Source organism: Nicotiana sylvestris, chromosome 10 (assembly GCF_000393655.2).
Source record: "Nicotiana sylvestris chromosome 10, ASM39365v2, whole genome shotgun sequence".
NCBI classification, from domain to species: Eukaryota; Viridiplantae; Streptophyta; class Magnoliopsida; order Solanales; family Solanaceae; genus Nicotiana; species Nicotiana sylvestris.
In genome coordinates this window covers 104867235-104891239 of record NC_091066.1, presented here as the reverse complement: position 1 = coordinate 104891239, position 24005 = coordinate 104867235, and the positions used below count along the sequence as shown (strand labels likewise).

Genomic DNA, 24005 nt, shown 5'->3' with positions numbered 1-24005 from the left:
CATCAAGAACCCCGAAATTGGCCAAACCCGACCCCCGTCTACGTCTTGTATTCTGATAAAAATTACAAAACTAAAATCCTTACACTCTCACGAGTTCATACATACCAAATATATCAAAATCCGACAACAAACGACCCCTCAAATCCTCAAATTAAAGTCTCCAATTTCAAGCCCTAATCCCCCAATTTTAGGCTTTAAACCCCACTAATTTCATGTTTAATTAGGTAGAAATCACCATAGAATGGAGTATTGTGTCCAAAAATCTTACCTCCAAGTGTTTCCCTTTTATTCCCTCTTCAATCCCTCTCAAAAAGCTTCAAAACCGCTCAACAATGGAGGAAAATGGATCAAAAATCGTGAAGGCAACTATTTAAACATTCTGCCCAGGCAAAAATTCCTTCTTTGCGAATGTAGTCAAATCCTCACATTCGCGATGCACAAAAATTCACTGACTAAATATTCCTCTTTCGTGAATGCGACATCCTTCACGCGAACGCGAATCCTCAACCGTCCAAGCCTTTACGAACGCGATATCACTTACGCGAATGCGATGAACAACCACCAGGGGACCCAACTGTTCCACTTCCTCTTCGCGAACTTGTCCATCTTCCCGCGTTCGCGTTCCTTTGACTGGCCATACCTTCGTGAATGCGAGCCCCCATCGCGAATGCGAAGAACACTTTTTCTGCAACAAAATACCAGAAATTTGCAACTCTCCAAAACAAGGATTTGGTCTGTTAACCTCCCGAAACTAACCCAAGGCCCTCGGGACCTCAACCAAACATAACAACACATCCCATAACATCATTCAAACTTGTTCCAACATTCGGAACGCTCAAAACAACATCAAAACATCAAATCACCCTCGGATTCAAGCCTAAGAATTCCAAAACTTCCAAATTCTGTTTTCGATCAAAAAGTCTATCAAACCTCATCCGAATGACCTGGAATTTTGTACACACGTCACAAATGACACAACGGACCTACTCTAATTTTCGGGATTCCATTCCAACCCCTATATCAAAATCTCCACTACCAACTGGAAAACGCCAAAATTCTAATTTCGCCAATTCAAGCCTAAATCTACCCCGGACCTCCAAAACACATTCCGATAACGCTCATAAGTCCCAAATTTCCTAACAAAGCTATCCGAACCATCAGAATTCACATCCGAGACCTTTTTCACATAAGTCAATATCCGGTTGACTTTTCCAACTCAAGCTTACTCAAAAGAGACTAAGTGTCTCATTTCTCTACAAAACCACTTCGAACCCAAACTAACCAACACGATACCATATAATACAGCTGAACAAGACATAAAGAAGCAGAAATGAGGGAAATGGAGTGGTAACGACCGGCCAGGTCGTTACATTCTCCCCTTTTTAAACAAACGTTCATCCTCGAACGAGTTAAGAAACATACCTGAAGCCTCAAATTGGTGAGGATATCTGCTCTGCATCTCCCGCTCGGTCTCCCAGGTAGCCTCCTCTACGGGCCGACCTCTCCACTACACTTTCACTGAAGCTATATGCTTTGATCTCAACTTTCAAACTTGACGCTCCAAAATAGCCACTAGCTCCATATCATAAGTCAAATAATCATCTAACTGAACTGTACTGAAGTCCAAAACATGAGACGGATCGCCAATATACTTTAGGAGCATAGAAACATGAAATACCGGATGCACACTCGACAAACTAGGTGGCAAAGCAAGCTCATAAGCCACCCCCTCAATACTCTGAAGCACCTCAAAAGGCCCAATGAACCGATGACTCAATTTACCCTTTTTCTCAAATCTCATAACACCCTTCATGGGTGAAGCCTTTAGTAGAACCTTCTCCCCAACCATGTAAGACACATCGCAGACCTTCCTATCAGTATAACTCTTTTGTCTCGACTGTGCTGTACGAAGTCGCTCTTGAATCACCTTCACCTTGTCCAAAGCATCCTGCACCAAGTCTGTATCCAACAGTCTAGCCTTGCCCGACTCAAACCAACCAACTGGAGATCTACACCGCATCCTATATAAAGCCTCATATGGAGCCATCTGATACTCAACTGATAACTGCTGTTATAAGAAACTCTGCGAGCGGTAGAAACTGATCCTATGACCCTCCAAAATCAATGACTCAAGCACGCAACATATCACCAATATCTGAATAGTGCGCTCGGACTGCCCGTCCGTCAAAGGGTGAAAAGTTGTGCTCAATGCAACCTGAGTACCCAACTCTCGCTGCACGACCCTCCAAAACTGTGAAGTAAACTGAGTACCTCTATCTGAAATGATGGAAACCGGGACACCATGCAAGCGAACAATCTCTCGGATATAAATCTCTACTAACCGCTCTGAAGAATAGGTAGTGCACATAGGAATGAAGTGCACATACTTGGTCAGCTGATCCACAATCATCCAAATAGCATCGAACTTCTTCAAAGTCCGTGGGAGCCCAACTATCCATGGTGGTCCGCTACCACTTCCACTCTAGAATATCTAACTACTGAAGCAAGCCACACGGTCTCTGATGCTCATATTTCACCTGCTGACAATTGAGACATCAAGCTACAAAACCCATAATATCCTTCTTTATTCTCCTCCACCAATAGTGCTGTCTCAAATCCGGATACATCTTCGCGACACCCAAATGGATGGAATACCACGAGCTATGAGCCTCCTCTAGAATCAACTCCCGAAGCATCACAATACGATGTATATGAACCTGAAGCTGATGGCAAAACTAATATTAGAGTTGTGGTCAATGCAGTCTTGAGCTTCTGAAAGCTCACCTCACATTCATCCGACCACCTGAATACCCTCACTGGACACCATACACCCCAATAAAACCACTGAACTGAGCCAAAACTCACACTTGGAGAACTTTGTATAAAGTTTTTCCTTCCTCAATCTCTGCAACACAACTCCCAAATGCTTCGCGTGCTTCTCTTGACTACGCGAGTACACCAAAATATCATCAATGAACACAATGACAAATGAGTCGAGATAAGGCCGAAACACACTATTCATCAAATGCATGAACGCTGCTGGGGCATTGGTCAGCCCAAAAGACATCATAAGGAACTCATAATGACCATATCGGGTCCTGAAAGTTGTTTTACGAATATCCGAGTCCCTGATCTTCAACTGGTGATACCTTAGCTGGAGATCAATATCGGAGAACACTCTCTCTTCTTGAAGCTGGTCAAATAAATCATCAATACGAGGCAAGGATACTTGTTCTTAATTGTAACTTTGTTCAACTGTCTATAATCAATGCACATTCTTATCATTCCATCCTTCTTTTTCACAAATAGAACATGCGCACCCCAAGGCGACACACTAGGCCGAATGAACCCCTTCTCAAGGAGCTCCTAAAGCTGCTCCTTCAATTCTTTCAACTCCGCTGGTACCATACGATACGGTGGAATAGAAATGGGATGAGTGCCCGGCACCAAATCAATACCAAAGTCAATATCCCTGTCCGGTTGTAAAACCCCAGAAGATTTTGCTAAAGTAATTTAAGATCTCGTGGTGCCAAGGTAGGCTAATCATTCTATCTTATGTGAAAATAAGGATTCATGATATAATGGATATCAATTGGAAATGTTAATAAACGTATAAGTCATATTATGAGTGATTTGGGGTCTAAGGAGAGGCCTAGGTCTAAGCCAAGTTGGAAAATTTCATAATAGACTAAAGTTGTAAATGAGTATGCACAAGACCTTACTTTGGACAAGCATATCTCTCCATTTATATAAGGTGTTGTTCGATGCACAACCTATCAAATTAAATCCCTTTGAGTCTAGTTTCCGACGCATCAAACCGGTCGTCATTTGGAGGTGTATACAGAAAGGTATGACCATTTTCATGTCCCTTCCATCGACAGCGTCCTGGGTAGCGTCGGGCGCTAGCCGTGGCGCCGGGAATTTCTGAGATACTGGAATCAGTGCCACAGGCAGCGGCCATCGCCCCCTATGGCGCCCAAAACATTATATACTCATTTCGGGGTTCATTTTTACCCATTCATCTTGGACGAACTTTGGGGTCTTCCTTCACCCTCTCAAGACCTTCAAATCCCCCAATCATCAAGGTAAGCAACCTCCATTAACTTGGTATGAAATTCCATCATTCCTACACTAGTATTGATGAAATCTACTCATAAAACACATAGATCTTCAAAAAATTCCTTCAAGAACTCAAAGGAGGGCTTGCAAGATTCTTCCAAAAGGTAAATCCTACACCCTTAGACTTACATATATGGATATTATGGGAATATGAGTAAGAATTAAGTATTTTAACTCACGAGATGGTGATTGGAAGCCATAGGTGCCTAACCTGGGTTGTGTTGGTGTTGTAGATATTATGAGATGGGTTATTAAGGTATGATTCTTGGGTGTAATAGTATTATGTATACATGCATGTACAAATTAGGTTTGTGGGAAGATTGTTGAACATAAATAAGTAAAGATTGGGTTGGGGAATGAAGGAAATCTTGTAAAAGAGATTTGAAATCAATATGCTCAACTAGTATTTGATAAAATGCTCAAATGAGCTGAAACTATGAATACCTTCCTAATTTGTGTTCAATTTTGTTATGTCTCAAGTAGATTAGGATTGCTAGAATTTCTGGAACGTCGTAGTAACTTAAGGAAAGCTTAAACAAGGTATGTATGGCTAAAATCCCATCTTTTAGAAATCGAGCTTCATCGATGTTTGTGTGAATATGGTAAGATTAAAGTTGAATGGTTGCATCGATTGTTATTTTACATGAATTGGTGTTGTAACCTTATATGCGTGAAAGATGTGCCTCAACATGATCAACGTGCTATCTTGATAACTTGAAAGGGGAAAAAGGTATGAATTGTATATTGAAATGCTTAGACCTTAAAATGAGATTGAAGCTACATATAATGTGCCATCTATGTGAAGTCTTATCTATGCTCACAATTTAAATTGCTCTTGTGTGCACATGTTATCTTAAATTACAAATCTAATATTGAAATTGGAATAATGTGAAATGTGGCCTAGTGCCAAATATATGACGTGATAGTTGTGGCCCCAAGTGCCTATGAAATGACATATGTGAAACAAAGATTGAATTGAGATGATTGATGGAAAAGGAAAATGTCTTGGAAAGGCGGCCTAGCCGATCGGGCCGAGATCGGACGCTATGCCGCACACATGGTGGTATTGTGTTGATATTGAACCCCGGATAAAAAGGGAAAATGAGATTGTGATTGAAGTGTATGTCTCTAGTAAGGCAACCTAGCCGATCGGGTCAAGATCGAACTCCGCTCAAGCTAGTGGTGGTATTGTGAACAATGATGAACAATATGAATTGCCCCAAACTAAAGGTTGTGGAAACAAAATGTGAAAATTGTATGATTCTTTTACCTTGATAATGTTGAATGGATTGTGATATTGATCATATGACCACATCATGTGAATTGTGATATTAAGCATGTGACCACGTTGGGCGAATTGTGATATTGAACACGTGACCACGCTATGTGAATTGTGATATCGAGCATGTAACCATGCCGGTCGGATTGGACCGCTAGTACCCCCAAGAAGGTGGAAGGTTAAGGGAGGTAAATTCTTCATACATGGCAATGTGAATGATAGGTTCAACGATCCTAGAAACTACGAGTATGTTTGTTAAGGGATTTTATACTTGTTAGAGGGTCAGGAACAATGGAACCTAAGGAAGTACTATAGGTCAAATGTGGAAGGTTGCGAGTTTTTAGAATGGGTTAACCATAGATTTGTGATTTAACCAAAGTTCCAAGACGTTAAGAAAGGAAGAACGAGTGGGAGAAATAGATGTGATGCTAAAATAACCCAAGAGGGTATTTGGGATTGATGGAGAGGCTCAGAAAAAAATCTTACAAGCAAAGAAGTGTTAAGTGATATGTGGATGAACAAACTTTCCCACGGATATCCTAATAAGAGTTAAGAGGTGAGCGGGACGAAATAACTAAGGGAAAAGACCACGTAACATATGGAAGAGTGTATGACCATTCACTAGCTAGGAAGAATGAGGTGCGAAGAAATGGAGAGAAAACCTATAAATTGAGATGGTCATGGTTATCATAAAATATCTTGTATCAGAATGGTGGACTTGCTTAGAGCATACGTGTTAATAAAAGTTATAAAGGACTAACCGTAATGCAACCGACTTGGGTGACACTGAATATCAACTAAAGGATCTAGAGACAGTCTATGTCTACATACAATGGAAAGTGAGACTAGTAGAGGTGAAGTTGTGGTATGATAAACTCACTAAACCAGGCACAATGATATTACAAGTTCATAGGAGATAGACAAGTGTGTGGCACAATAAGGCTATCAACTATGCACTATGAGCAAAATAGAATGGGAATGAATGTTCCAGTTAGAAAGAAAAGATGGTACCAGCATATTGTCCAAGACAAAGGGCGATAAAAAAAAGGGAAAGACAACACAATCTACCCAAAGGGCAAATGAAAGGTTCAAAATAAATTGAAAGAGGATGAACACTTGTTACGGACCAGACATGTTTAACATGGTAACTCTTAAACCGCAATATCAGGGAACTCTATTGGTAGCTACAATACGAGGAATGAGGTGAGTTACTCATCGAGGATAGAATCAGGTGGACTAAGTGTTACACTTAAGAGTAAAACCAAAAGTCGTTGTTGAAGAATTGAAGAGGATCTCAAGTTTCAGAGAATGCCCTTCTCGGGCCAGTGACTCTTCCTAAATTGTATACATATAAAGGATGTTGATATGTGTTTTGGGTGGTGTTTAACTGTAAAGAGGGATCATGAGAATATTCACAGGGGAAGTAGTGCGGTTTCTTAAATTCTATAAGGCACATATGGGGAGAAGAGGTTGGCTAAGAAAAGTCGGAGCACAATGTTACCTTACATTTGATGCAATGTGCAGGTTGATGTTATTAGGGTATGTGCGCAAATTAGCAGGTGTTATTCATTTGAGACAGAAGGTCCTATGAAAAAAAAACTCATCCAGTAATGTCTCTTGTTGAGAATTTTGAAGAATTAGTTGCAAGTATTCACAAGAGATTGTAACCATATCAGGGAAGTTATTATAGAACTCAATTCGTGGGAGGTCTTATGTAAGAGAAATATGATAAAGATGTTCCACTAATGATGCAACATGTTAAGGTGATAGTTTATGCCTCTAGGCAACTCAAGAACCATGGAAAGAACTATGCAACACATGACTTAGAGCTTGCGGCGGTAGTATTTGCACTAAAGATTTGGTGACATTATTTGTATGAGTCCATGTGGATGTATTTACGGACCACAAGAGCTTTCAATACATTTTCAAATAAAAAGCGTTGAATCTGAGGCAAAGAAGATGGCTTGAGTCACTCAAGGATTATGATATCGATATTCTTTATCACCCGGGAAAGGCCAATGTTGTGACAGATGCTCTTAGCCGGAAATCTATGGGAAGTTTGGCTTACTTGAATACATATCATAGGCCGTTGGCCAGGGAGGTTCACCAGTGGGCTAGTTTGGGAGTTCGTCTTGCGGACTCTAATAAAGGAGGAGTAATTGCACGGAATATAGTTGAATCGTCACTCGTGGCAGAAGTAAAAGAGAAGCAATACAACGATCCATTGTTGGTATAGTTGAAGGAGGGAATTCATAAGCACATGACCACATCTTTTTCTTTTGGCAATGATAATGGTACCCTATGGTGCCAAGGGCGCCTATGTGTTCCAGATACTAATAGTGTTGGGGAAAGGATTTTGGCAAAATCTCACACTTCCAGGTATTCCGTATACCCAGGTTCTACAAAAATGTATCATGATCTCTGTCACACCTCCTTTTTTCCTACACCCCGGAAAGGGTATAAGAGAGTTTTTTCCAACTTAAAGTGACAATCGAAATGGTATTCATTTATTATTAAAAATTCAGAGTCGCCACTTGGGATAATTTATGGTGTCCCAAGTCACCGGTTCAAATCCCGAATTGAGGAAAAGATTGACTCTGTTTTACAGTCCGCAAACACATAAATCCGAGTAAGGAATTCTGTTAACCCGGGAGAAGGTGTTAGGCATTCCCGAGTTCCGTGGTTCTAGCACGGTCTCTGAACTGTTATAATTGGCCTATTATCTGATTTTAATACATGTTTTAGCCTATGGTTCAATTTTAACTTATTAACCGCTCTTATTCATTTTAGGAAGATTGCAACGTCATTTAAAATATGTCTTGAACCACGTCACATAAATGCACCCGCGGTCCACGACACATTTTATTTAACGTTGTTGGGATTTGGATTTGGGTCACATGAAATGCACACCCGAGTTTAGGAAGGTAATTTCAAATTACGCGCCTAAAGCAACTACGCATTTTTCAACTTTGCGAGGGCCATAGAAAATTCGCTAAATGGCATGCCTCGAATTCTAAGGATTTAAAATTAATTAAATGAGGGCCATGAGTTTTGATGTTTTATTGTGGATGGAGCGGTATAAATTGATAAGTACAAAGAGCCTAAAGAAATGGGTTAGCTACATGTATATCACTGGAGCCTTTTGTTATAGCATACTACAATTCAGAAAGGTGGAGTTGGCATTTATATGAAAATAATAAAAGACCGGTGCCAGCTTTGGGTTCATCTCCATATCATCTTCAAAAGACCGACTTTCATTTTCAAACTCTAGAAAGAAACTAACAAAATTTTATAACAAAATAATGAATCTTAAATGACCATATGAGCACAAAAAAAAATCATGCTGAGAACTATTCAGATGAACCAGAAGGAACAAAACAAACATGGACATACAAAAATGCATTTTAAACTTGATTATAACAAAGAACACTTAAAGTAATTAATTTATTTAACACTATGCTAAAGAGAAAGTTGTAGTATCACCACTATAACTTCTACAGTACCATTTTGAAGTAGAGGAAGTTGAATCTTCACATGGTTAATTTAAGAAAATATGCAGCCAATAACATAAACTGAAGATAAGATCCTTCCACTAACGCAATCTATTTATTTCTTTTACATTTTAATGTTGACAAATTGTTCAACTTCACATACTTCTTTAAATTTCAAAATATGAACATGGTGCTACATGAGCTTGAAATCTAAATGTAAACAAAACAAATACCTGCTGGTTACAAGTCATGAGCCAAGAAAAATAAAAAAAAGTAAAAAAAAAAAAAAAGAAAAATAACGAGACAGAGTCATGAACATACTAAAATAACGTTAACATTTGCAAATCTCAATTCACTCAATCAAAGAAACATCATTCATGCGAACAGATTAAATACGAAAGAAACTTTATCAAAAGAACCGAATCAATTTGCTTCTGCTTCAATAAAGATGCTCCGACATTTTTTAACTCAAGAGCTTGAATTACATACCTACAAGAGAGTGAATTCAAATGAATAAAAGCTGAAAGTTGTAGAGTCAATACAGCAGCAACAACAAAATCTCTATCAACTCTTCTTCAAACCCAATATTCAAGGCCCGAAATATTGAAAGAAAATTTTAATGAAAATTTTCAACCTAAATTTCTCTCCTCCCCCTCTCTTTTTTTTCTTTTTTCTTCTCAAATTTTCTCTTCTATTTATAGCAAAATTTTCGAGATTTTTCAGATTTGTTTTTTTTAAAAAATATTTTATTATTTTATTATTTTTAATTAAAAGAAATCACTTACAAATTGATTTTATTTTTTTATAAAAAGAAATCTCACCTTTCTTTACTTTTATTTTTTAAATTCCAACTTTAATTACTTTTTCCCACTTTTTTTACTTTTTAAAAGAGAATTCCACTTATTTAACTTTTCTTAAAAAAACAATCCACTTTCTTTTGCTTTTCTTTAAAAAATGCTACTTTCTTTTACTTTAAATTTTTTAAATTTTCAGATACCTTTATATTTGTTTTTTAATTCCAACTTTCTTTTACTTTTTATTTTTTTAAAATTTTCACAAAACTTTACTTCTATTTTTTTAATTTTCTACTTTCTTTTACTTTTTAAAAGAGAATTCCACCTACTTTTACTTTTATTTTTTTTACTCAATACTTACCTTTTTCTTATTTTTTAAATTACTCCTGAAAATTAAAAAAAAAATTAATATTTTTTCGGAAATTTTTTATTATTTTAAAATAAAAATAAAAATAATATTAATAGTTATAATTCACCTTTTAAATTTTGTATTTTTACCCTATAATAAAAAGTGTAACAAAGCTAAAAATTGTAGGTTAAAACCCCTAAAAATTTTACATAGAAGAAGTGATAAAAAATTAAATATTATCAAAAATTAGGTGCTCACAGCTGCCCTCTTTGTTTGGAAACATGAAGAGTTTTCAAGCAAAGATAAGGTGAGCCATGTGACTAATTTTTGAACATATTTTTATTCAAAAGGGAAGAAATAAGGATAAGAGAAAAGAGAAAGGGTGCAACCGAGTCTTGGTTTTGGACAACCTACATATTCCGGGTTATAGGGGAATCAGGTTGCATGTAGTTCAAGAAGTTTTGGATGATGATACTACCGAAGAGCTGTGATTTTGCTGCTATTGCTGCTGTTTCTGCTTACTGAACTCCTTATTACACCATGACAAAATAAAAGAAGCCAGACTAAACTATGATATACGAATTACAAGAATCATATCTATATCTTGAACTTGCAGTTTCTGCTGCCTTGCTGACTTGTACTTCTCATTGAGATTCCTTTGTTACTGACTTGAATTGCATTCTGAGATGCTTTCCCTTTGTTCTTCAAGTGGGCTCCTGATTGTTGTCTTCCTTTGAACCTTGCTGCTTCCCTTCGTTTTCCAGGTGGGCTCCTGATTACCAACACTTGCGTTGCTTTTCCTCGAAACTTGAACTGCTTCCCTTCATTTTTCAGGTGGTTTCCTGATTGCTGAACTCCTTTGAACCTTGCTGCTTCCCTTCGTTATCCAGGTGGGCTCCTGATTGCCAATACTTGCACTGCTTTTCCTCGAAACTTGAACTGATTCCCTTCGTTCTTCAAGTGGGCTCCTGATTACCAACACTTGACTTGCTGCTTCCCTTCGTTCTTCAGGTGAGCTCCTAATTACCAATACTTGAACTGTATTCCCTTGCTCTCCAGGTGGGCGCCTGATTGCCAAAACTTGAATTGTATTCCCTTGTTCTCCAGGTGGACGCCTGATTGCCAAAAATGGAATTGTATTCCCTTGCTCTCCAGGTGGGCTCCTGACTGCTAAAACTCGAATGTATTCCCTTGTTCTCCAGGTGGGCTCCTGACTGCTGAAACTTGAAATGTATTCTCTTGTTCTCCAGGTAGGTTCCTAATTGCTGAACTCGAAATGTATTCCCTTGCTCTCCAGGTGGGCTCCTGACTGCTAAAACTCGAATGTATTCCCTTGTTCTCCAGGTGGGCTCCTGACTGCTGAAATTTCAACCGTCCTTCCTTGTTCTCCAGGTGGATGCCTGATTTCTTAAACTTGGTCCATCTTCTTCTTGAAACTGCTTTTCTTTGACTTGTTCTCCCTCGTTCCTCCAGGTGGGCGCCTGATTACCAATACTTGTGCCAATCTTCTTTGAAACCTGATTTGTTTTCCTTTGTTTTCTAGGTGGGCTCCTGATTGCCGAAAGTCGAACTGTTGTTCCTTGTTCTCCAGGTGGACGCCTGATTGCTGATACTTCAACTGTTGTTCTTGTTCTCCAGGTGGACGCCTGATTGCTAGTACTTGGTCACGCTCTTATCTTTGATATCCGTGTTGTTCTCCCTATTCTTCAGATGGGCCCTTGACTTCAACAAAAATAGACAAAACCAAAGAAACTTTTCTGCCCCAGTTTAGTAGCTTTGCGCATCTGTGAGTTTAAACTGAATCACATCACCAAATATTACTAAGAATTTGAAAGCTAGGTACCATTATCCAGGGGGGTCCTGACAACTCTTAACTAAACGACGATTTTAAATCTAAGCTATATCTTGTTATCTAAGGAGGTCTTAAACTACTCCCCATTATCCAGGAGGGTCCTGGCAATTCTTAATTAAACGACAATTTTAGAGCTAAATTATATCTACTGAAGGGTATGTCTTATGCTAAATCTTGTTATCCAAACCAGTTTTAAACTACGTCCCATTATCCAGGCGGGCCCTGACAACTCTTAAATCAAGTCTTATCTTAAGAGTGACAATTCTACGGCTAAATTATATTACCCTACAACAAGAACTTATGCTAAACCTTGTTATCTAATGGAGATCTCAAAGCTAGGTCCCATTATCCAGGAGGGTCCTGAAAACTCCTAATTGAATCATATCTTAAACATGCGAACTTTAAAACCATCTTATTCCTTGGGATACATTTATGCTAGATTTTACTACTCATGACTGTTTTAAATTTTAAACTAGGTCCTATTTTCCAGGAGGGTCCTGACAACTCCTAACTAAATTCTATCTCCAGAATGAAAATTTTGCAACCAACTTATATTCTTTTGGGGGTACATTTATGCCAGATCTTGCTACTCAGTCGTGTATATTGAATTTTAAACTAAGTCCCATTTTCCAGGAGGGTCCTGAGAATTCTGCGATCAAACCTGCATGGTACTTTTCTTCCTTACAGGTGTTTCCTGAAACAAATGCCATCTTTTCCCCTGTTTCAAATCAAAGAAAATCTTATCAGTTTAAACGTGGCGGTTAGTTGTGGCATTCTTGCTGGGGGTGGTTTTCTCTTTGCTAGGCTCTGCTTCATTTCGACTGCCTTGAACATGGTCGAAGGATAGTTTTGACCTTCTGACTGATCCTTAACTGCAGGATCCCCAACTATTGTTCTCCATTTCTGACCTTTCTGTCTGAACTCATATATCGCCCATGACATTACTGAACCATTCCACCGATTTAACTTTTGCTTACACCATATGTCCCACTTTTCATCATATCATCTCTGGCATGTTCTAGCCGTATTTTGCTTTGTGCAATTTCAAAACTGGTAGTAAGCTTTGAAATTCCTTCTTATTTGTTGAAACAAGGCTAAACTTGGAAAAATTAACAGCAATGAAATGCAATGATTTTGGGAATTAAGAATAAAGAAGAAAATCCGAATTTGGATGACTGTTGGAGATAGGAAAAAAGGAACTTATCTGAGTGGAGTCACTGGCACCAATGATCATGGTATGCATTTTGGATTAATCGACCCAATCTATTTAACCAATCTCTTTTCCAATTGTTTTACTTTGTGCTCCAAGATGTTCCACAACCCAATTTACTTTCCGGAAACTTTACGGATCTTGTTCGACTTGCAGTGCCCTAAAGGGTTTTCACCGACAAACCTCTCTCATTTGTTAATTCCTCAATGCTTTGTCGCCTAATGGTGCCTGTGAAGATTTTCACCAATAAGACTCTTTCATTTTTATTTTCTCTCAGCTTTCGTCGCCTCATGATGCCCGTGAGGGTTTTCACCAATAAGACTCTCTCATTTTCATTACTTTCCCTGCTTGGGCCAGAGTGTTACCCTGATATGAATCACCTCTGTTTGCTCGACTTGGCATCTCTCGAAAATTGATCGGAAGGTCTTTCTTTGGACCGTAATGTGGGCTTTTGGATGGGGTTAGAAAGAAAGGGTATCAAAGGCTCAAAACAATTTGACATGGGTTTGAAATTACAACTTTTGGAATCACATTTCTTATTACAAATACAACTTCTGCCCCAGTTTCTTGCTTGGGGATCTTTTGACTTTTATTTTACTATGACCGAACCATAAAAAACTGCCTATGTATCCTTAACAGGAATCAGGCCAAACGTAGTTCACACCTGAATTTTCTTGTTGTTATACTTTTCACTTCTTTTCTTTTCCCTTTTTCTTTTCTTTCTTTTTCTTTCTTTTTTGTGATTGATTCCAAAAGAGGGGTATGAAAGAAATAAATAAGGCTCAGAAAGGGGAAACAAAGGGTAAAGTGTTTAGATAGCAGAACAAATTGCCTTCATCATTTCAATCTTCGAAATAATGCCAAATACAAACAATCAACAATTATAACAAAGAAATCATACATAATATCTTTTTACTGCATCAGAATTGATAGTCATGTCTATGCATTTTCCTTCGATATCTGTTAAACATAAAGCACCATTGGACAATACTCTGGTTACAATGAATGGCCCTTGCCAATTTGGGGTGAACTTGCCTTTTGCCCCAGCCTGATGTGGAAGGATGCGTTTCAGCACTTGCTGGCCCACTTCAAACTTCCGGGGACGCACCTTTTTATTGTATGCTCTTGCCATTCTCTTTTGATACAACTGGCCATGACACACAGCTGCCAATCGTTTTTCATCAATCAAGCTCAACTGCTCTAAACGAGTTTTGATCCACTCATCATTATCAATCTCAGCCTCAGCGACAATCCGAAGGGACGGGATTTCAACTTCCGTATGTATCACTGTACCAACAAATAAGGGGTTGCACCTACTGAAGTACGAACAGTAGTGCGATAACCTAGCAACACAAATGGTAATTTTTCATGCCATTGCCTGGAACCTTCTACCATTTTCCGAAGTATCTTCTTTATGTTTTTGTTGGCTGCCTCAACTGCTCCATTCACCTTGGGAGGATATGGGGTGGAATTGCGGTGTGCAATCTTAAACTGTTGACATACTTCTTTCATCAAATTGTTGTTAAGATTAGCACCATTATCCGTGATGATCACCTTTGGGATTCCAAATAAACAGATGGTATTTGAATGAACAAAATTGACCACTGCTTTCTTGGTTACAGACTTGAAAGTTTTGGCCTCAACCCACTTGGTGAAATAATCAATGGCTACCAGAATGAATATATGCCCATTGGATGCTGCTGGCTCAATTGGTCCAATGATATCCATGCCCCAAGCAACGAAGGCCATGGTGCTGACATCGTGTGCAATTCCGATGGTGGGGAATGAATCAAATCTCCGTGTATCTGGCACTGATGACATTTGCACACAAAACTGATACAATCTCGCTCCATGGTGAGCCAATAATAACCTGCTCGGAGAATTTTCTTTGCCAGCACATATCCGCTCATATGTGGTCCGCAGACTCCTGAATGTACTTCGGACATGACAGTCGTACTAGCATCTATGCATCTTAATAATCCAAGGTCTGGTGTTCTTTTATACAAAACTCCTCCACTTAAGAAGAATCCACTTGCCAACCGTCGAATTGTTCTCTTTTGATCCCCCGTGGCTTGTACTGGATATATCCCCATTCTGATGTACTCCTTGATATCATGGAACCATGGTTCGCCATCAAGTTCTTCTTCAATCATGTTGCAGTAAGCATGCTGATCTCGTACTTGAATGTGCAAAGGATCGACATAGGCTTTGTCCGGATGGTGCAACATTGACGCTAGGGTAGCCAAAGCATAGGAGACCTCATTATGGACCCTTGGAATATGCCTAAACTCCACTGATCGAAACCATTGACAAAGATCATGCAAACATTGTCGGTATGGTATGAGCTTCAAATCGCGTGTTTCCTATTCTCCTTGAATTTGATGTACCAGAAGATCCGAGTCTCCTAAGACCAAGACTTCCTGGACATCCATGTCTACAGCTAGCCTTAAACCCAAAATGCATGCTTCGTATTCAGCCATATTGTTGGTACAATGAAAACGAAGCTGAGCTGTAACAGGATAGTGATGCCCTGTTTCAGAAATAAGCACGACTCCTATTCCCACTCCTTTCATGTTAGCAGCCCCATCAAAGAAAAGTTTCCAATATGGTTTTTCGGCCTATTCTAGCTCGTCAATATGCATCACCTCTTCATCGGGAAAATAAGTCCTCAGTGGCTCATACTCTTCATCGACCGGGTTCTCGGCCAAATGATCGGCCAATGCTTGGGCTTTCATCGCAGTCCGAGTCACATAGATGATGTCAAATTCTGTGAGCAAAATCTACCACTTCGCAAGTCTTCCTATCGGCATGGGCTTTTGAAAGATATACTTAAATGGATCCAAGCGTGAAATAAGGTAAGTAGTGTAGGATGACAAATAATGTTTCAATTTCTGTGCCACCCAAGTTAGGGCGCAACATGTCCTTTCCAGGTGAGTGTACTTAACCTTATAAGCCGTGAACTTCTTGCTAAGATAGTAGATGGCCTGTTCTTTCCTGCCTATGACGTCATGCTGCCCCAGTACATAGCCAAATGAATTTTCCAGGACAGTCAAGTAAAGAATCAAAGGTCTCCCTGGTTCTGGTGGTACCAGCACAGGCGAGTTAGACAAGTACCCCTTTATCTTGTCGAATGCTTCTTGACACTCATAAGTCCACTTGATCGCAGCGTCCTTCTTCAGCAACTTGAAAATAGGCTCACAAGTTGTCGTGAGCTGAGCAATAAACCTGTTGATGTAATTCAACCTTCCTAACAGACTCTTCACTTCAGTCTTGTTCCTCGGAGGTGGCAATTCTTGTATAGCTTTGATCTTAGATGGGTCTAATTCGATGCCTCGCCGACTGACTATGAATCCCAACAGCTTTCCGGATGGAACACCAAATGCACACTTGGCAGGGTTAAGCTTGAGGTTGTACCTGCGAAGCCTCTGGAAGAATTTCCTCAAATCCCCAACGTGGTCGGCCTGACGCTTTGATTTTATGATCACATCATCTACGTATACCTCAATCTCTTTGTGTATCATATCATGAAACACGGTAGTCATGGCCCTCATGTAAGTTGCCCCAGCGTTCTTCAAACCAAATGGCATTACCCTGTAGCAATAAGTCCCTCATGGCGTGATGAAAGCCGTCTTTTCTGCATCTTCTTCATCCATTAGAATCTGATGATACCCGGCATAGCAATCCACAAAAGATCCTATCTCATGCTTGGCAGAATTATCAATCAAAATGTGGATATTGGGTAGTGGGAATTTATCCTTTGGACTTGCTTTGTTGAGATTGCGGTAATCGACGCATACTCTGATCTTGCCGTCCTTTTTCGGTATAGGCACGACATTAGCCAACCAAACAGGATATCGAGTGACCCGAATAACCTTTGCATCCAACTGCTTGGTAATTTCTTCTTTAATCTTCACACTCATATCAGTTTTGAATTTCCTCAACTTTTGCTTGACGGGAGGGAATGCTGGATCAGTAGGCAATTTGTGGACCACTAAATCAGTGCTCAAACCCGGCATGCGGTCATATGACCATGCAAAAACATCTTTGTACTCGATGAGTGCTTTGATTAAATCTTCCTCTGGCTCGAGGTGGACACTTATTTTAGTCTCTCGAACATTGTCTGTGTCCCCTAAATTGACGACTTCTGTATCATTCAGGTTGGGTTTGGGTTTTTCTTCGAAGTGAATTAACTCCTTACTAATCTCTTCGAAGGCTTCATCCTCATCATCGTATTCTGATTCGTAATCACAATCTACTTCTTGAACTAATATTTCAGAATCATATTGATTTTTAAGACTGGGTTGAGGATTCCTTATGCACGCCATGTCATTAGAACCGGCGTAAAAAGAACTGTATAGAAAAGAAAAGAAAACAAAAAGGAAAACCATCAGGAATGATGAAGAAAGGAAAATTGTATTTCATTGAATGATAAAACATAACAAGGTTTGCACACTCAAACAAACTGAAAAAAAATGAAATCTGGATTACAACCCTAGAATAATCCGTACAAACTTAAAGGAAAATCAAAGCAAACTACCAAGACTCCTTCCGAGTAGGGAGAGGAGTAGCCTTCCAATTATTAAGCTTTGTTTTTGGCCCCACAAATTGCACTTCCGCGTTACTAGAACCTTCTCCAATTTCCATCATGTTCACACTGTCGAACAACTTCTCAAATCTTTCAATTAACTCCTTGTCAGGATCAATCACAGAATTGAGAATTGCTGTTACTGGGCGACTCCTCGTACCGGACTTGACAAATGATCTGGAAAGACATGGGACCAGCTTTGGAAGGACCCATGCCCTCTGTTTCAATTTCCTGGCTCTTTTTATGTCTACGACTGTGGGCTTGAATCCCAAACCAAATGTTCCCAAGTTTTCAGGAAGAGACACGGGCTGTATGATGCCTTGCAGAGATGATCCCAAACCCTTTCCTGGTACAAAACCATTCTTCAGCATTTCATACGCTACCATGACTGATGCGGTGGTTATCTTTGGATTTGGGATACACTTCCCTTCTGGAACTTTCTCGACTGACATTGCGTCAAAAACTTGGTAGACCCATGGTCCCTTGTCATCTTCCATTTCAATGAATGACACAATGGTGTTGCTGTGAGCGCAAAAATTATCTTCGCCGTGCACAACTATTTCCTGTCTGTCCCATTCAAACTTGACCATCTGATGGAGTGTTTATGGTACTACTTTAGCGGCGTGAATCCACGGTCGCCCTAATAGCAAATTGTAGGAAACAGCTATATCCAGCACTTGGAATTCCATTGTGAATTCTACTGGACCTATAGTTAGCTCAAATATTATGTCCCCGACAGAGTCTTTGCCCCCACCGTCAAATCCCCGCACACAGATACTGTTCTTATGGATCCTCTCATCTTCTACTTTCAGCTTGCTTAGAGTGGAGAGAGGACAAATGTTCGCACTTGAACCATTGTCAATCAATACCCGGGTAACCACAGAATCCTCACATTTCACTATAAGGTAAAGGGCTTTGTTATGCTCAGTACCCTCTACGGGCAATTCATCATCGGAAAAAGGGACTCTATTTACTTCAAAAATCTTGTTGGCTATCTTTTCCATATAGTTTACCGAGATCTTGTCGGGGACATGGGCCTCATTCAAGATTTTCATCAGCGACTAACGGTGCTCATCTGAATGGATTAGCAATGAGAGCAATGAGATCTGAGCGGGCGTTTTCCTCAACTGCTCTACAACAGAATAGTCATGCACTTTCATTTTCCTCAAAAATTCCTCTGCCTCTTCTTTAGTTACAACTTTCTTTACCGGCGTTGGATTATCTTTAGCTCTTCTTAACTCCTCGGGAGTGAAACACCTTCCTGAGCGAGTCAAACCTTGTGCTTCACAAACTTCTTCTTTGATTTCTTTCCCTTTTTAAATCACTGTCACCCGTTCATAATTCCAAGGAACAGCCTTGTTGTTGATCACTGGAAGCTGAGTTACTGGTTTTATAATAACAGGCTCTGTGCGAGCACCCTTCATGACCACAACATGTTTACTTGCAACCCCTGGTACTACCACTTTAGCTTTCTTTGGTTTCACTGCAACAGTGCTTGACGACCCTTTCTAGGCTACCACAGCTGGCTTATTGTCTACCCCTTTCAACTGGACCACTGATTTCCCACTGGTTACCTTCTCCTTTGAACTGGTTTCGCTGGAACGGATCATCATTACCGTCTGCGAGGGTTTCTTAGGCTCCTCTCCTTTGTGTACCAACTCAATCATATGGGTCTCATGGTGAGCTGGCAGTGGATTATGATTGATATTTGGTGCTTCTGGGGCCTGGACCTCGATCCGATGAGTATCAATAAGCTCTTGCACAACTGTTTTCAGTTTCCAACACTTCTCTGTATCATGCCCCGGGGCTCCTGAACAGTACTCACAACTCACCGAGTGGTCAAGATTTCTAGGAGGGGGATTTGGCATTTTAGGCTCAATTGGATTCAGCATGCCCAACTGCCTCAACCTGTGGAAAAGACTGGTATACGATTCCCCAAGTGGAGTGAAAGTCTTTTGCTTTTGTAACCTCTCATTCTTGAAGGCTTGGCTTGGTCGGAAATCCATTTCGGGGGGATTTCTGTAGGCTCTTGGGGGTGGATATGTGTTTTGTGGAGCTGGGTATGGATTTTGTGGAGCCAGCGCACGCCATTGTGCGTGTGCCGGGGTTTGGGTATAGGTTTGTGCCTGATGGACGGAAAAATGGGGATCTGGCGGTGGGTAGTATTGTTGTGGAGGGCTATATAGAGTGTGGGGGTAATTTTGGTGGTAGGGTTGGGGTTGCTTATAGTAGGGTGATAGGCATCTAGATCCGAACAAGGCTCCGGACTCAATTGTCGCAACATCTTCTTTCTTCTTTTTCCCAAATACACCCCCAGTGCCGTTTTGGATGGCCTGAGTGGTTGCCTTGATTGCTGAATAACTCATGATCTTGTTGGACTTAATCCCTCCTCAACCATGCCTCCCATTTTTACAACCTCATTAAAAGACTTTCCGATTGCAGACACCAAATGACCAAAGTAGGTCGGCTCTAAAGCCTGCAAAAAGTAATCAACCATCTTGCTCTCTTTCATTGGGGGATCTACCCTTGCTGCCTGCTCCCTCCATCGAAAACCATATTCTCTGAAGCTTTCACTATGCTTCTTCTCCAGTTTAGTCAAGGACAATCGGTCCGGAATGATCTCAAGATTATACTGAAAGTGACAAGCGAATGCTTGTTCCAGATCATCCCATGTGTACCATCTTCCGTGATCTTGGCGGGTGTACCATTACAATGCTGATCCACTCAAACTCTGACTGAAGTAAGCCATTAACAATTCATCTTTTCCTCCGGCTCCCCTCATCTTATTGCAAAAACCTCTTAAATGTGCCACTGGATCACCGTGCCCATTGTATAGATCAAACTTGGTCATCTTGAAACCTGGCGGCAATTGCACATTTGGAAACAGACATAGGTTCTTGTAGGCCACACTTACTTGACCTCCTAATCCTCGCATGTCCCGGAATGACTGTCTAGGCTCTTAACTTTCCTGAACATCTCTTTATGTTCGGGATTTTTGGCTGGTCTCTCAGCTTCTCTCGGGAGATCAGAACGTGGATTATAGGGGTAAGTTTTGGGAGCTTTGAAGGTGGGCTCCGGGGGGTAGTACTGGTTGTCCTGAGCTTGGAACATAGGCTCACTCGAGGATCTATGGAGTGCAGCTGGTGGAGATGCCACAAAGACAAGGGTGACTGGCGGAGGGGGGTATGGAATTGATTTTAGTAGTGGAGCTTGTGGCATATGAGAAGTAGTGCCATGGTAATGTTGGTAAATGGGAAAGCTTGGATCGATGGCAGGATGATCCTGAGCCTGAGCCGGTGGTGGGGTGGAAGCAGGGTTAGCAGGGTAAGCTGGGGGTGATTGTCCTTTAGACCAGGCCTGATACATCTCGGCCATCTGTTGCTTAAGTTTGAGCATCTCCTCTTTCATTTTGCTGACGTCCAACTCCTCTACCTCAACACTTGTGTCGACATCCGGGATAGACATGATTTCTGGTATTGGTCCTTTTGATCTGGTTTGGTAATGATAATGTGCTAGTATCCTCTAGATAAACTAACTGCTTGAATTCTCTGAAAAACAACAAACTTTTTAGTTTTTAGAGTTTAACACATATGCAATTACACGTTGGGATGCAATGCACCAAGGCAATTAACCATTTTCTATCATGCATTTGCTTCAGTTGCGTGCGTCATTCCGGCCTCTAATAATTGTGCCCCTCCTTTTAAGATTCCTTTATTCTATCCTCCTTTATTTATTTTTCATTTCCCCCTTTTCTTTTTAGTAGTGGTCGAATCCTATAGAGATTGCCTACGTATCATGTCCCCGCATGAATCAGACTGTGCGTAGTTCTGGTAGATAAGTGCACAAGTAAACAGCTCTAAAAAAACAAATGCTTCCATTACAAAACTCAAAACTAACAAATTCCAAAAGACTAACAGATTCTGATGCAAAGACGAAATACAGACTCCGAAAATAAGCTATCATACTCCAACAAAAGGAAATACAGAACAGAAAGAAAATACAAACTCAACATGACTGACAGACTTTAACCGAAACGGAAATACAGACTTCATGAGAAATCATGAATACATCAATGCTCTTGGTGCCCGCGGGACATCATTCGGTCTCGCCGCGGACCTATATGCAAGATCCCTTTGAAGTCGATCCAAGTCACTCATTATCTGCTTAACAAATGTCATCACTGCTGCGAAAAAGGTAGTGCGAGTCATATCCTTACAGATCTGGCACTTCATAACGACATAGTCGGCAATGTTTCTAATTCTCTCTCTTATGACGCCTTTTCTTGTAACAAACGCCCAATCTGCTAGGCCCTGGCTTCCAAAGTTTGGTCGGCCATATGATTCTGCTCCTGAAGTTGTTGCAAGTCTATTTCTAATTGCGCCAAGGCCGTATAACAATGTTCCCTTTCAACCCTAAAGTCTTTTGCCTGTTTGATCATTTTGTTTTCTGTGGCGATGACCCTTTTCTTTAGCCCTGCAACCTCATTGTCATACTTTTCTTTCAGCTGCTTAACCAGACGTGCACGTTTTGCCGAGTTTTCAGCCAATTGTTTTCGAGCCCTGGTTAATTCACTTTCTGCTTTGTTCAGATCAAAATTATATTTGCCCACTTTCCGCCTCAGGTTATCTATAAGTTTTTCATCTTTGGCACTTCGGGCGGGGTTTTTTGCAGCTATTTTCATCTTTTGAATTTGGGCTCGAAGGGCCTCATTTTCTTTAGCTAGTTTCTTTTTCTCCCCCTCATCTGCGCCGGCCTGCAGATCTTTCTCAAACTGCAACTCCATGACTTGCTTCTCCAATCTGCCTATTGTGGCCCTGTACTCATGTTCTTTAGCCAACCAATCCCACTGTTCTTGCGACGCCCCGACGAACTCCTGGAGATGGGGTCTCTTGGCCGGCCTCCCAAACTCGATTTCTCTCCTATACCAAGCAAGGTATCCCAGCGAAACTTCACCTTTGGACCGATCACGTACACATGTATTTGCCGTTAAGTATTGACACTCGCTCCAAATTTGGCGGACTGCTACTTCGTGAAATTGTCCGTTATGCCCGATCTCGACCACTTGGCCACTAAGATCTTCATCTTTCGGAACTATTTGGCATCTCCCCAACTGCCTCAAAACTCGATACGGGGCATAGGGCTGGATACTCCTGAGTCCCATCAAAAGGAAATGGGGTCCAGTGGATAGCATATATATGATTTCATCCACAGGAAGCCATCCAAATGTCCACTCTATTTGGCTTGCAGTGACGGAACGGAGGCGTGCTATCCACTCTGTGACCCCTTCTGGCAAGCTGATTCCATCAACCCTCATAGAAAATTCCTCTATGCATGTTTTCTCTGTCGACCCATAACTCATAAATTGAGGACGACGGCATAGGTGTTCGATCATCCACATCTGCAGCACCACGTTGCACCCCTCAAAAAAGTCTCTCCCGGCTTTGCAGGCTGTGAGAGCGCAAAAGATTTCAGCTACTATCATGGGTACGAGGGTGCTGTTGGCCTGAGTAAACAAAGTGCTGACAACCCCGGCTGCTCGTATGTCAATATTCCCATCTTTTCTAGGAAACACCAAAAGTCCCAAAAAGACCACCATAAATGCAAAACATCTGTGTTCTTCCCACTTAAGGCGGTTTCCCTTGCTGCAGATTTTGTTTTCCGGCTTGTTGAACCCCCTATATGACCATATCTGTTGTATATAAACTGCAAAGTACAAAAACCAGCTGCCAAGTCTGGGTTGTGGACCTCCCTACTTATTTTCAAAGAGTCTAGGAACCTGTGCACGGCTATAGCCTTCGGAGCAATTAGGTACTGGTATCTCAGAGGAACTTTGGGACCCCCAATATATCCGACTATTTCTTCCAATGTTGGGGTAAGTTCAAAATTTGAGAAATGAAATACGTTGTGAGCCGGGTCCCAGAATGTGACCAATGCCTTTATGATATCCCCTCTGGGATTAATTTTCAGCAACCCAGCGAGGCCTCCCAAATATAGATTGACCGTGTCTCGCCCTGATTTCCCCAAGTCATCCCACCACATGTGCAACTCCAAAGAGATCTTGTTCATAATTGTTACTGGTAAATTTTGGGTTGTGCTCATTCTGCACATTTATTCAGGTGATTAATCATGATTTACTCTATTTTGAATCAAAACTGACCCTTTTTCAGATTTTTTTTTCTAAAACCAAAAGCCCAACTTTGCAAATACGGCCTTTCAGCACTTCCGGAGGGAGATTTTAAGGCTGTGCCTGCTAACTGGCAAAAAATTGGAAAAAGACCAAAGGTGGCTGTTTGTGCGAAATCAGCCTTCCGGCGTCCCTTTCGGGA

At 40.7% G+C, this 24005-nt stretch overlaps 1 protein-coding gene across 1 annotated transcript; it reads right to left on the bottom strand.

The window, feature by feature from the left end:
- Positions 1-18281: 18281 nt before the first annotated feature.
- LOC138879779 (uncharacterized) lies at positions 18282-18683 on the bottom strand. The gene has a single exon (XM_070159411.1). The coding sequence runs from the start codon at positions 18681-18683 to the stop codon at positions 18282-18284; it is 402 nt and encodes a 133-aa protein (XP_070015512.1).
- Positions 18684-24005: the final 5322 nt, after the last annotated feature.

What these genes read in the sequence shown, in the direction of transcription:
- LOC138879779 (XM_070159411.1), bottom strand. Translation starts at nt 18,683, where the DNA reads ATGGAAAAGATAGCCAACAAGATTTTTGAAGTAAATAGAGTCCCTTTT.